At 35.9% G+C, this 13,983-nt stretch overlaps 1 protein-coding gene across 1 annotated transcript; it reads left to right on the plus strand.

Annotated features, from left to right (window-relative positions):
- Window positions 1-2,506: 2,506 nt before the first annotated feature.
- On the plus strand, window positions 2,507-12,437 carry LOC104423049 (putative leucine-rich repeat receptor-like serine/threonine-protein kinase At2g19230). Its single transcript, XM_010035506.3, has 14 exons — window positions 2,507-2,647; window positions 4,052-4,342; window positions 4,621-5,155; window positions 7,495-7,976; window positions 8,368-8,503; window positions 9,271-9,342; window positions 9,539-9,610; window positions 9,685-9,765; window positions 9,966-10,123; window positions 10,868-11,070; window positions 11,206-11,332; window positions 11,405-11,491; window positions 11,593-11,782; window positions 11,905-12,437. Exons 3-14 carry the CDS (start codon window positions 4,737-4,739, stop codon window positions 12,287-12,289), a joined length of 2,412 nt encoding a protein of 803 aa, XP_010033808.2. The 5' UTR covers window positions 2,507-2,647; window positions 4,052-4,342; window positions 4,621-4,736; the 3' UTR covers window positions 12,290-12,437.
- Window positions 12,438-13,983: the final 1,546 nt, after the last annotated feature.

The raw sequence follows: 13,983 nt of genomic DNA on the forward strand, positions 1-13,983 counted from the left end.
TTTTTTCTCTTCTCTTTTCTTTCCTTCTTTTTTTTTTTTTTTCCTTTTTCTGTACATTGTGGCCGGTAAGGTCATTGGCCGACCATCATTGGCCATAGATGAGGATCGGCGACCCTCACTTGGTCTGGGCGAAGACCTCTTTGCCCTCACTAACCATAGGCAAGGGCCTCTGTTACCTCATTGGCTAAGGCCCTCACCTAGATCCAAGTGACGGTTGAAACCCTCGCGTGTTGGTCGGTGAGGGCCTCCGTGCCCTCGTCGGCCACAGGCAAGGATGCAAAGGCCCTTGCTTGGATTTAGGCGAGGGCTTCGTGCCCTCCTGCACCATGAGCGAGGGCATCGGGCCCTTGCCCAAATTTAGGCGAGGGTTGTGATGCCCTCACATGAGGTGCCATGGCCCTTGCTAGCCAAGGCGAGGATTTCGTCCCTTGCTTGGCCCAGACCAACCTATGGTTGATAATGGTTGGCTGGCAGCCTCACTAGGCAAAGGGTGAAGAAAAGAAAAAAGAAAGAAAAGAGGAAAAAATAAGAAAGAAGATTAAAAAATTCTGAAAAAAATATTGAAAATTTCACATTAGCGTTGCTCATGCCACGTAAGACTATCAAAGTCCATGTCAATAATTTCTAGCCTAAATTTGTCAGATTGACTAAATTTGTCCAAATGTGAACAAGTTGAAGACTAAATTGATTCAATCGAAAGGTTTATAATTGAATTGATATCAATGCAATAGGTTTAAGACTTTTTTTGGTACTTTTTCCCTTTTTAACCCAAAATCACTTTATGCTTTCCTCTATTTTTTGTTTTTGTTTTGTTGAATGAGCATTTTTGGGCCTTTTTCCATTAGTGTGAACATGAAACAAATTATATGTGTAAGGTAATAAACCCATGGTAAGCAAAGGTGATCGGTTCAAACCATGGAAATGTTCATTGATACCATTAGTTCGTGCAGTGGTTGTTGCAACTATTATATAGGTAGCAAAGAAACTTTGAAGCTAGAAATTCTTGGGGAAAAATGTCAAAAATGTCATAAACCTATTGTATTTGTGCTAATTTAGTCCTAAACCTTTCATTGGTGCCAATTTGGTCCTAAATATTTCCATTTAGTGCCAATTTAGTCTTACAACTCTTCACTTAGTGCCATTTTAGTGCTTTCTAGTTAATTTTAGCTAGATTTTGTTGACTGAGTGTCGGTCGGCTAACGTGACACGATCGGTGCTAATATTGATAACTTTTAATAATATTTTAATAGTTTATATATTTTTTATATTATATTATATTATTTTTTTTTTTCATTTTCTTTTTCTTTTCCTTTTTTTTTTTCAGCAACGACTGGAGGAAGGAGGACGAGAAGGAAAAAAAGAAAAACGAAAAAGAAAAAATTCAAAAAAATTAAAATATTATTAAAAGTTGTCAATGTCAATACCGGCCGTGCCATGTCAGCTGATTGGTGCATAATCAGCAAAATCCGGCCAAAATTAGTAGGAAAGATTGAATTAACACCAAATCAAAAGATTTAGGACTAAATTGGCACCAATAAAAGGTTTAGAACTAAATTGGTATAACTACAAAAGATTTATGACTTTTTTGACACTTTTCTCGAAATTCTTGCCAACCATGAAAATATTATTCCCAATCCATTGTTTCTAGCCAGGCCAAACGCGGAAAATATGAGCCAAAACTCAAGCCTTATGCTAGATTTTCGTGGCGGATGCCTCTAGCAGGAAAAGAAAATGATTTGTGTAAATGATGTCGTTTTCGAATTTACCCACGATCCATGTGTCATCATTTAAATGCTGTTTATTGACATTGATGGTAGTACATAGACTTGGATGCATATGCGGACGAAGAAAATTCAAGTTGAGACCAGTGTGCCGTGTTGACTTGGATACATATGTGGACGAAGAAAATTCAAGGTGAGACCAATGTGCGGTATAGGTGAGACCAATGTGCCGTGTTGACTTGGATACATATGTGGTGTAAAATTCACCGTGAGTCTACTGTGGGGGCGACCAAGCACCACATGGAATCGTGTGTCATTTTTCCTCTTAGAATTTTTAATAAAAGAAGAAACTAATTTTTTTACAATTGTCATTTGTTAAACAAAATTATATGATATGAGAGGTAAATAAGATGTCTTGAAAAATTGAATTTGGGATCTCTTATTTTAAAATCATCTAAAATTTTGTGAAATTACGGTTAATTGCTCTAAAAATTTAAGTAGTTATGTGAATGTGTAATTTAATATTTAAATATTTAACACAATCTTATTGCAGTGCACGAAGGAATATCAGGATGCAAAATAACTTTATTAATGAAATATACTCGACCATAGCTATTAAGACGAAGTAAAATCTTCGTATGAGAGCTGATGCCATAAATATGAGGTGTGCATATGTAGGATCTGCTGGTGGGCCCAAAAAGAATTAAAAAAGATGAAGAGAGAAGTGTTGAAAAGTCAAAAGAAAAAGAGGATAAAGGGAGGGCTTCAGCTTAATGAAAGAGAGATAGAGAGAGAGATATCGGGAGAAACAGAAAGGGGAAATAAGGAAGAAAAAGAGAGGAGAGGAAAGAAGGAAGGCTTCAGCTTTTGCGCGCTTGCGATCTGGATGCCTCGCCAGGCTAGCTCAACTCTATTTTGCAACGTCGGTAAGTGTTGGTGCCCTTCGTTCATTCAATCGAACTAGTTTTCAACTTAGAGCTTAAAATTCGAAATTATTGGAGATTTGTGCGGCGAAATCTGATTTTTGAGTTGTTGAGCTGCGTATTTTTGCAAAAATGATAGTTTAGAATGTTTTGAAGCTATAGCATTTTACGGATTTTTATTTGAGCTTACAGTTTGCCCGGAACGGAATTTTCAAGTTTGGCGCGCGTTCTGGAACTGTAGCGAGCGGTAGCTTTGGCCCTGAATTTTACCCATTTTCAGTGCGATTTTTGGGGCGGCTAAGTTAGAGTTATTGTAGTACATCAAGAGATCTTTCTAAGGACTATAAGATGGCTCAAAATAGAATTTTGTTAAGGAAGTTACGGTGCGACGAAGTTTAGCACGGACTGGGATTAGCAAACAACAATGGTTTTCGCTAGAAGCGAGTTTTTCATTGGTGCATAGGTGTCTTTTTATTGATAAATAGGTGTAGCATAGTCAAGTCATTATTAGAATATTGTTTACTTGGTCTTTCAATATTATTTTTTGGTTAATTATTAGGAATTTGAGTGTGCCGACTCGAGTAGGCATTGTAGTTGGTTTATGGTTTTCCTATATGAATGACATTATCTTTTTTTTTTCTTAAACTCATGTTTTGAAAAACATTATAGTTTATATATGCTATGGATTGATAAATAACATTTTTATTGTATAAAACATGATCGAGTTTTTACTACCATTTTGCTATTTGAAAGATGGAGTTATTCTTTGACTTCAATTTGAATGATTGCTTGGAAATGGTTTGTAAAGCTCTTTATGAAAGAATCTTGAAACGTTTGTGGTTCCTGAAGAATGCTTTGATATTTATATATCAAATGCCTAAGTTATGAGATAATTCTCATTCTAATGGTGGATTATTGGATATTCGTGATTGATGGTTGATGCTTAGTATCTTTGTGAACCCTGAGGGGCGTATGTGTATGCACATACTAGTCCAGAATATTTTTGTGGGTTGAGCTACCGACTAATAATAGATGGGAACCTAACCAAAGGGGAATCTTAGTTGTCTTGTCACAAGTATTATGTGTGACTATGAATAGATATTTGAGCATGAATTGGTCAATGGAGTGGACCATTGACATATGATTCGAGTTTAGTAAATGGAATGGGTCATTGATGTATGGTTTGATGAGATTAATCAATGGAATAGACAATTGATGCATGCTTTTATGAGATTGACCAATGAATTGAATCATTGGTGTTTTGGATAGTTGTTTTATGGATATATTATGTTAAATCAAGTTATGTTTATGTTTTAAATGTACATAGTGATTTCTCGATTCGCTTAAAAGAAATTTGTTACTCACTAAACAGTGGTAGGTCACTCTTCTCATCTATTTATTTTTCAGGTTCTTTGGTTAATAGCTAGTAAAGCGAGAGCGCTATTGATGGGGACTTTTGGAAGTGAACTTTGGATATGGTTGGAAGTTGCGTCTTTCGAGTGGAAGGACGTCTATGTCACCCCGATTCTTGATGGTTTCACATTGTGACAGCATACATATATCTTCCTCACACTTCTCTCTTCAAAAATCTTAACTACTCGATGACAATGGCAAGATCGATTACAACTTTCTCGTCTGCGTTGCTTGCTTCTTTAGCTTCAGCACTAGTTCTTCTGGTTCAAGCCCAACAAAATCCAGGTCTCTCTCTCTCTCTCTCTCGGACGCGTGCACTTCGTACAATCACTTCGTACAATGTTATTACTTGTAACGATCCATGACTTTTGACCTTTTAATGAAACAAAATGATCTCTTCTTTACATTTGTTCTCACTTGATCCGGCGTCAAATCTCTGGTATGCTAGATAGTGTAGTATGGAATTGTGTGAATGATCGAGATTCATCGGACTTGTTCCAATGATTTGACAAAAAAACCACGGTTCCATTTGATTTACTTTTTCTTTTCCCTAAATTTACAAGGTTTTATCAGCATCGATTGTGGAGCAACTCTTGCATACACAGATGCGAGAACTCTTATAACATACGAATCGGATGAAGGACTGATAGACTCTGGGAAGATCATGTAGACATCTAGGATGCTCACATATCAAAATGATCGACAGTTATTGAAGAACATAAGGACTTTCCCTAATGGAACAAGGAATTGTTACACTTTAAGACCAGATCAAGGCAAGAATAGAACCTACTTGATTAGGGCAACATTTTGGTATGGGAACTATGATGGGGAGAATCAGGATCCTTCATTTGATTTATACATTGATATTAATTATTGGGCCACGGTGGACTACTCCTATTATCGTTTCGAGGAAATCATGTATGTGCCCAAGGCAGATGATATACAAGTGTGTCTTGTGAACACCGGCAAGGGAGTGCCCTTCATTTCGGCGTTGGAATTAAGAGCTTTGGATGATGGCATCTATCGATTAGAATCTGGATTCTTGCAACTCCATTGGCGGCACGACATCGGACGAAGCTTGGAGTATGATGATGTCAGGTGATCGATCAATTTTTGAAATACAAATGTATAGTAATCATAGTAAAGTGAAAGATTCAATTTTTTTTTTCTTATCGAATTTTGGCATTTTGCAAACTATTGAAGGCACAGGTAAGCAAAGACACAAAAAAAAAAAAAAAAAAAAAAAGAGGCCAACAAAACTTCATAAGAAAGCATTTAAAGATAATCAATTAAGATAGTTGAAGAAAATGATAATAGACGTCAAAGATTAACAGAAAAATTATTATATGAATAAAAAAAATTGATTAGAGAAACAGAAAAGTCATTATGTCCAAACAAAGAATAAAATAAAATTATATGAAATCTTGCAATTATATGCAAATCGAACCTTGAATTTCACGTATGTATAAAAACGCTTAGGTTACTCAATCATAACAAGATAACTCATTGATGATTTTTTGAAAAAAATCAACGCCTTTGCAAAAACAGTAGTATAGAATCATAATTAGTTTAGCTTGCTAATAAAAATTTATTAAAGTAATACTAATAATATACTAAATTAAAATTTGGAATGAGTATTTAAAAAAAAAAAATTAGACATTCCCAGACAAATGTTGTATTGGCTACTATATGGAGACTTCTTATCTCAATCTTTTTAAATTATTAGCTTTATTTGTAATGCTGGGGATGCCCCAAGCTGTTGTTCTTCATCTGCTCTATAATACTTATATTTCCAACCAAAAATAATTAAAATGCAAAGTATTTGCTATGTAACATTAGTTTTATAATCGAAGTTAATTTGTATATCGAAGTTATTCATATCGAATAGATATAAGATCATGTAATGATTTCGAGTTGGATATCGTTTTCTAATAGAACTCGCCGTCAGATGACGTGGCTGAGGAATACATTTTAAAGGCAATAGATAAATTTTAATCCAAAACTTTACTAATATAATGAAATTATAATTTTTGTTATATGAGGAAATATACTCATTATTGGTAGATTGTCATGCCAGCAAATGTAATTACGTTCCCCACCTACGTACTGCCAGGCATGCATGATTTTAATTTTTCTTACTTGGTAACATACTAATATAATAAAGCGATATTTGCTTAATAAAACTTTTTTTTTTTTGGCTTTAGGGTAATCATATTACATGTATAATCTACTAAATTCAAAAGATTTTTTTTTTCCGGTGAAGAATTTGCATACCAGGTTTGCCGACTACTAGTTTTTGTACTGTATTGCTTCCTCAATCAGTGAACATATGATAAATATATTCTATAAGTTCATATAATCTATGTTTATACTATTTTATGAACTAAAGAATACTTGCTCCTTTTTAAGAGAGCATGGTCCTTTTTATCTTTTCCAAGATTTTGTAAAATTCTTTAAATAGACGAATCTGCAAATAAATAATTTTATTTTATCTCCCACATATTTCGAATATGAAATCTAAATCATTTCTATCTTATAAACAATCTCATACATTTTCTTTCCTTATGTTTGTGATCAATTCCTTTAAATGGTGTCAATAATTTCTTTCCACTAAGAATTAATAATTCTAATATTTCATATGGATGATTTTGCAAAATCTTACAAATGACAATTTTTCTTATGCACGTGATGCATGTGTACTTTTGCTAGTAAATATATGATAACAGCGTCTTCCCTAAAAGGTTGACATGTAAGATTTAAATGGAAGGAGATTGATCATGCTTGGAGTACTTTTCTGGCATTCTCCGCTCATTCTGCTGCCTATGTTATTACTTTTATTGTCCCTCCCTCTTCCTCTCTCCTCTTTATTTCGTTATTCTAATTGTGCCTCTTAGTCAAAGAAGTTTCCTCTTTTAATCTTCACATAATATTCAATATTAGTACACAAGTATTTTTACTAAATAAAGTTACATAATTTACGTGTGCTTGAGACATAGTAAGAACAAATGAAATATAATAGGTCAAAATATCAAGTTGACTACTTCATTAAATAAGTTTCTCAAAATAATTAATGCTATGTTAACATTGGAATCTCTTATCACTAATATGTTAATGCCATATATATATATATATATATATATATTTATGCTTAAATGTTTATATACGTTTTTATTATTATTTATAAATATGTACAACAATCCGCACAAAGTGCATACTATGTCTAGTTTATAATAGAACTCAATGACTACCCATGAAGTGCTCCGTGGACACCTATTAATAATAACGCAACACACGCACTGGTTTTTTTGCTAGTAATATGTTGAATATAGTAGCTTCAATATTTCTGTTGCATATCCATATGAATTGGCATTTGCTAGTCATTTAGTCAATTGCTTAATTGTTTGCTATTAAATTGTTTGTGGAAATTCCTCACACAGGCACCCTATTGATGTTTACGATCGGATTTGGACACCTCAAAACTATAATTTCGGGGTCATAATAAACACCACATCTGCCATTAATGTATCTGACAATAATGATGCAAATAAGTATAAGGTTCCCGGAGAAGTTCTTCGGACTGCTCAAAGAACGAGGAGTGCCAGTTCTCGCTTGGATATACAGTGGCCACCTCCAAAATCTGGAAAGAAATGGATTGTGTACTTTCATTTCGTTGAGATTGAGAGACTGACAAGTGGCCTGAAAAGGGTGGTCACAGTTTCCATGATTGATAATAATTTCACAAAGACGGTGAGCCTTGAATACTTAAAGCCAGTGGTTGTAGTTTCCCCTCAAGTTGAGGGGTTGACCATCACCTTCTCCATTGAGTCGGCAAGTAAGTCTGGAAATCCACCGATCCTCAATGCTGTGGAGTTCTATACCGTCGGTGATCTTCCATTCGTACCCACAGCACAAGATGATGGTACGCTTTTATTCTTCAAATTTTTTTTATTGTCTACATACAAGTTGTATAGTTCCACTCTAACTGACATCAACAATAATTAGACGGATATTCCAATGTTATTAAGTAAGATTTCGGCAGTCCTATGCTAAATATATTAGTCTCACTGTCGGTTGTATTTTATTCGTGAAGTCTGAGGTAATCAACAGATGTGGCTAAGTCTTATTCTGCTATGTGCTTGATTCCCTGCTTTGGCTACTTTTTTTGCTGGAAAGTCTCTTCAAATCGAATCCCTGAAATGTTACAAGTCTTTGAAAAACTGAAAGTCTGTATAACTTATGTGTGATTGCAACCACTTTTCACATCTCTATCCTTCTCTCTAAATTGATTTTTTTTGTGATTTAAACCACAGTGAAAGCGATTACTGACATCAAAGCAACGTATCACATTAAGAGAGAAAGCTGGCAGGGTGATCTGTGCGTACCAATCAATTACATATGGGATGGTCTAAATTGTAGTTATGAAAATCCTCCGAGGATTATATCACTGTGAGTCCCTGGCACTTTCTCAGATAATACTGGCTTTCTTGGTGAAACTTAAGAAAAATTCTCATTCGTTGTGAAAAACCAAAGTTTTTTTGTATCCGCAAGAAAGAACATTTAGGATAAATGCAACCTTCCGAGGGAATCTCAGATAGACTGAGAACTTTGTCATGCTTTTGTCATGTTCTAGGGGGCATGATGGGAACTTTAATGCATTAAAAGAGGGAGCTTTTGACACCGTAAGCCTCACATGATGTTAGAGAGAGTTGATAAACTAATCCCTAAGTCGACACCCATCCCAAAATGTCACCATCTTGATAATATTTTTGGGGGTTGCTCCATCTGTATCGGGTGGGTAATGACAAGTTATATACTCTCATCGATCGTCAATACGTGCTCCTCCTTCTCCGATGTGTAGTTAAGTTGTTTGCGCAACTTCTTTCACCAATAGCCTACTTTTCCAATTTTAGACATAAGTGTTCCGAATGACATCTTCATGAGCAAGTATTAGGTCCTCCAAAAATAATTCTTTAGGTACTCTAGGACCAATCATAACCATAAAATACAGAACAAGGAGGTAGGGAGACCCATGCAAGGAATGAGATGGACGACTGCGAATGGTCTTCTAGTACGTCAACATTTACACCAGGAGAACCTATATTATTTTCGTTTTGAATCATTGATTGCACAGACTTTTCTTTGTTGTACTAAAAAATTCTGCCTTCATAGAGATATCAACGACAAGATTCTCTACTTTGATCTATTTTGGTCAGGAGATTGAGCTCAAGCAATTTGACGGGTGGGATGGTCTCAGCACTTTCACATCTATCAAGATTGGAATACTTGTAAGTGTCAACATGATTGAATTAGTTGTGTCTGCACGTCACGCTCGATTAAGCACCCCCTGGGATCAACTCATGATTGACTGACTAAGGTTGTGCTTTAGGAGACATAGACTGTTAATGTGTGGAAACATCCTGCTTTTGGCTGTGAAGCTGGTCAACTTGATATTAGGTGTTCTAAATTTGGTCTTTTTGTCAGAGATTTGTCCAACAATCAGCTTACAGGAACAATACCAGAAACTCTGGCAGGATTACAAAATCTTACATTTCTGTAAGTTAATGTGTCTAAGTGAAGCAGCAAAGGATTTCAAGCGGACAAACTGCTAATAATGGCTATATTTGCAGAAATTTAAGTGGAAACAACCTGATTAAATCAGTTCCTGAAGCTCTCAAGAAAAGGATTCTGGACAAAACTTTAAACATGAGGTTCTCCCTCTCCCTCCCTCCCTCCCTCCCTCCCTCCCTCCCTCTCTCTCATGAGATATTTATAGGTGGAAAGATTATCAGCACGTTTTCTTATTGTGATTAAAAGCAAATAAGAAAGCTATCTTGTGACAGAATTTGGCCAATCAATCTAGACTTTCGTATATAGGAATTTGAGTTCAGCACCTTCATCTTTGTGGCAGTTTAGATAATGCGAATCTGTGCCTAGCTGATCATTGCCAGCAGAAAAAGAAACAAAAAACCATCATCATTGCAGTTGCAACATCAGTTTCTGGCTTGTTTGTGGTTCTCTTTGGTGCTTTGTCCATTATTTGGTTGATTAAACCGAAACAAATAGCAGGTAAGTTTTCTTACTTGTCATGTTCTCACAATTTACACTACATTTTACGACTATCTTGACTTTGATATTCCTTTGGTACAGTTCTATCTGCAACAATGTCTTTTTTAGGATAATTTAGTTGAGAATACACAACTCAGCAACTTTCTTCTCTTCTCACCCACCGTAGGACTATCACTTTACAATCTCATCAGCATTGCAATCAGGAATGAATGAAAGTTGGCTTTAATCAAAATTTTCTAATGCAGTCAGTAGTAAGAGTTCATAGTGATCACAAGAAAATGAAGAGAAGAGAGACACTGGGATCACCACAGCATGGTCGCATTAGCATCGCAAACAGAATGTGTTTTATTCAGCTTAACTTATTGACAATAAAGTCTCTGTTTTTTTCCTTCAAAAGAAATCTTGCTATGTAGGAGGGCTTATAACAACTTGAGAGTACAACTTTGTCCTTAATATTCTGATGGTCCCTGAAAGAAAGTTTGATTGTGCAATCTCAAACTTATCTATATGTACTGAGCAAAGAAAACTTGTCTATATGTAAGCATATCAGAAGCAGGTGACAGAGAATGCCTGCCCAGATCTTTTAATTTTTGTCCTCTTCTCCACCAATTTAGCTCATAAAATGGGATTAGAAAAACCTTTCCTATGCCTTTTGATTGTTGAAACGCAATTGGAGTTATTTGCATTGAAAGTCCAATATCCAAAGTGGTAGTCACAATACTCATAGGAACCTTGTTGGTACAGAATCTAGTCAAAGGACACTGAGGTCAAAGAATCGACCTTTTAAGTATAGAGAGGTTTCAAAAATCACTGGGAACTTTGGACGAGTGATTGGTGAAGGTGGATTTGGAAAGGTATATCTTGGTACACTAGATAATGGCACCATAGTTGCCGTGAAGATGCTCTCTGAATCATCAAGGCAAGGATACAAGGAATTTCAAGCCGAGGTTAGATACGATGACGCAATCATGTTTCCTATTAAAATCGACTTATGCTGACACTTACACAGATGTTTGTTCAGAAACTTCATCTTAGGCTCTTCTCCATATTGGTTATAATAATGTGCACTCTTCATGCTGCAGGCACAGCTCTTAATGATTCTTCACCACAAAAACTTGGTTTCCCTGTTTGGATATTGCAATGAGTCCAAGCACATGACATTAATATATGAATACATGGCTAATGGAAATTTAAGGGAACATTTATCAGGTGCTTTTTTATGTTCTGTTGTACTATTTCTTCTCTAAAATGATTTTGTAAAACTCTATTTCTTGCTCACAGGTGAAGTTAAAATCCATCCAACAGAGGGCCATTCGCAAGTCTTGACATGGAGTAACAGACTACAAATAGCTATGGATGCAGCACAAGGTACATGAATGAGATATCCTAAATTGTAGGCTTTTTCCATCATTGCTTTGGCATTGTTTACACGTTTTTTTTTTTTTTTTTTTTTTTTGCGAGGATTTCAGGTTTGGATTATTTGCATAACGGTTGCAAGCCATCCATCATCCATAGAGACATGAAGACTACTAACATCTTGTTGAATGAAGATTTCCAAGCCAAAGTAGCTGATTTTGGCTTGTCTAGAGCTTTTGCGACTGAAAAGGACTCTCATGTATCAACTTGTCCTGCGGGCACTCCTGGCTATCTTGACCCTGAGTAATTGCGAAAATTCAATATTAATGTTCTGGTTCAGTTCAAGATCTCAATTTGCATATACATAATGACATAGCCTAGGGTTTCATCTTTGATATAAAGATCCGTATTTTTTTTCACTGCAGGGTTCATTCTTCTGGAAATTTTCACAAGAAGAGTGATGTTTATAGTTTTGGAGTTGTACTATTTGAGTTGATCACGGGTCAACCGGTGATAACGAGGAGTCGGGATGGCAGTGCTAGCATACACATACTTCAATGGTTGATTCCTATTGTTGAAAGTGGTGATATACAAAGGATTATGGATCCAAGGTTAAAAGGAAAATTCGACGTCAACTCAGCTTGGAAAATAGTGGAGATTGCCATGTCTTGTACACGACCAACGTCAATTCAAAGGCCGGATATCCATCAAGTTTTGGCAGAGTTGGAGTCTTTGGTGAGCAAATCCAGTGATTCCATTGAAATGACCTCCGTGGTGCTCCCATCTGACAATGCCCCAGTGGCAAGGTAGCAGAATTTTTCCAATCTAGTAAGGCTCACTTCTTTTTACAGTTAGAGATTAATTTTCGCACTTCAATTGCATCGCCTCTTTCACTTTTCTCTGTCATTGAATCTTCCAAACTCGCGGTGTAGCAATGATATCCTTTTGTTCGTCGTGGCTCCTTTCTCTATTTATTATGTCAGTTCATGGCATTCCTAATACCGTGAAATTCGGAACTCCAAGTTGAGTTTTTGGGGGAGGTGGTTGGGAGGTTGGGGCTATCCATGAGTGGGCTAATCGGCATTAGCAGGCCCTCACGGCACGTTCTTGGAGTTCAGCTGAGAATTCAGTTTCAGTCAACACCATTGGGTAATTAGCAAAAAAATTGCAATTTTGAGGGGGGACTATCTTTCTTGGGGTAAGCTCAAAATATAAATGGATTATTGGTGGTCCTTATGCACTAATTTTCGCAAGCAACCTGGGATCTACACACACGCATCTTTAAGAAACTGTGGACGCAAGGCTCGAATTTGATTACATCTAGAACATGCTTATGCAGATAAAAGGCAATCCCAATCTCATTTATTCTTAGAATGCAGAGTAGGCTTTCTGTCTTGGGTTTTCAATGCAACAACCAGTATCATTAACTAGACAAGAGCTAAGTGGTCGGAGAAGATATGCACTACCAGTATAACATTGCCCGATTCGTTAAAAAAGATCCACCAACGTGCCCTAAAATGGCTCTGTCTACGGCAATCAATGGCGGTGATTTAGAAAAGGTGAGGACTCATCCTAGCAAGCAAACCTGAAGAAAGAAACTCTTGATGATCTTAGACCAATGGGAATTTTCGCAAACCATGGCAGAATTCTAAAAATTTAAGCTGATAGATGAAAATGTGATTTAATATTATCTATTAAGACTCCCTCTCATGCTTGGGCTACACTTTGACCTAAACTTAAAGTATGTAGATATATAATTGGAGAGTCAAATGGAGGTCTAGAAGGTTTAAATTTTGGAATTCATGCTCTAATATCATGTGAGATTTTGTGGGATCAAGTCATTATTTTAAAAATATAAGCTAATAGATGAAATTATGATTTAATATTAAAAATTCTAATTCTGGCTTTCATGAAACACCACATGCACCAACAGAATTACAAAGTCAAACACTTGTAAAAGTCATCATATATGAATAACAATAAACAGTGACCCCTTCTTCTCCAGATGGCCTCCAGAAAAACAATAAAGCCTTTTTCTCTCAATATTGAAGCAAAAGTCCCATTGTTGTGAATACATCATGTAATTGGTTGGTCCAATGCTTTTCTTGCTCAAACCTTCAATAGAAGGACTTAGGAATTTTTTTGGTCTTACAAGAATTTTGAAAAATGTACGTGAATCGTTTGGCCAACTTTTTGCTTCCATAATTATGCTCTGAAAAGTGTTATGAACTCTGGGCATTGTCTTGTTTTTTTCTTATTTTTTGTGAAATTAGATAGAACAAATTATCATGGCACCGACGAGGTGGGAGAGAGACTAGAGAGCCCGTATTTTGTAAAAACAAATATTAGGTCTGGTTTAATTTTTTTTACCCAAAAAGAGTTTCTGACCAATATCCAAAGAATGATTGGTCACAAAGACCATACATGTTAATCATTCTATTTCTGTTCAAGAACTATTTTTTTGTTTCAAACTTGTTTTTGGTAAAAAATTCGTTTGATAAAAT

The sequence above is a fragment of the Eucalyptus grandis genome, chromosome 10, assembly GCF_016545825.1.
Source record: "Eucalyptus grandis isolate ANBG69807.140 chromosome 10, ASM1654582v1, whole genome shotgun sequence".
NCBI classification, from domain to species: Eukaryota; Viridiplantae; Streptophyta; class Magnoliopsida; order Myrtales; family Myrtaceae; genus Eucalyptus; species Eucalyptus grandis.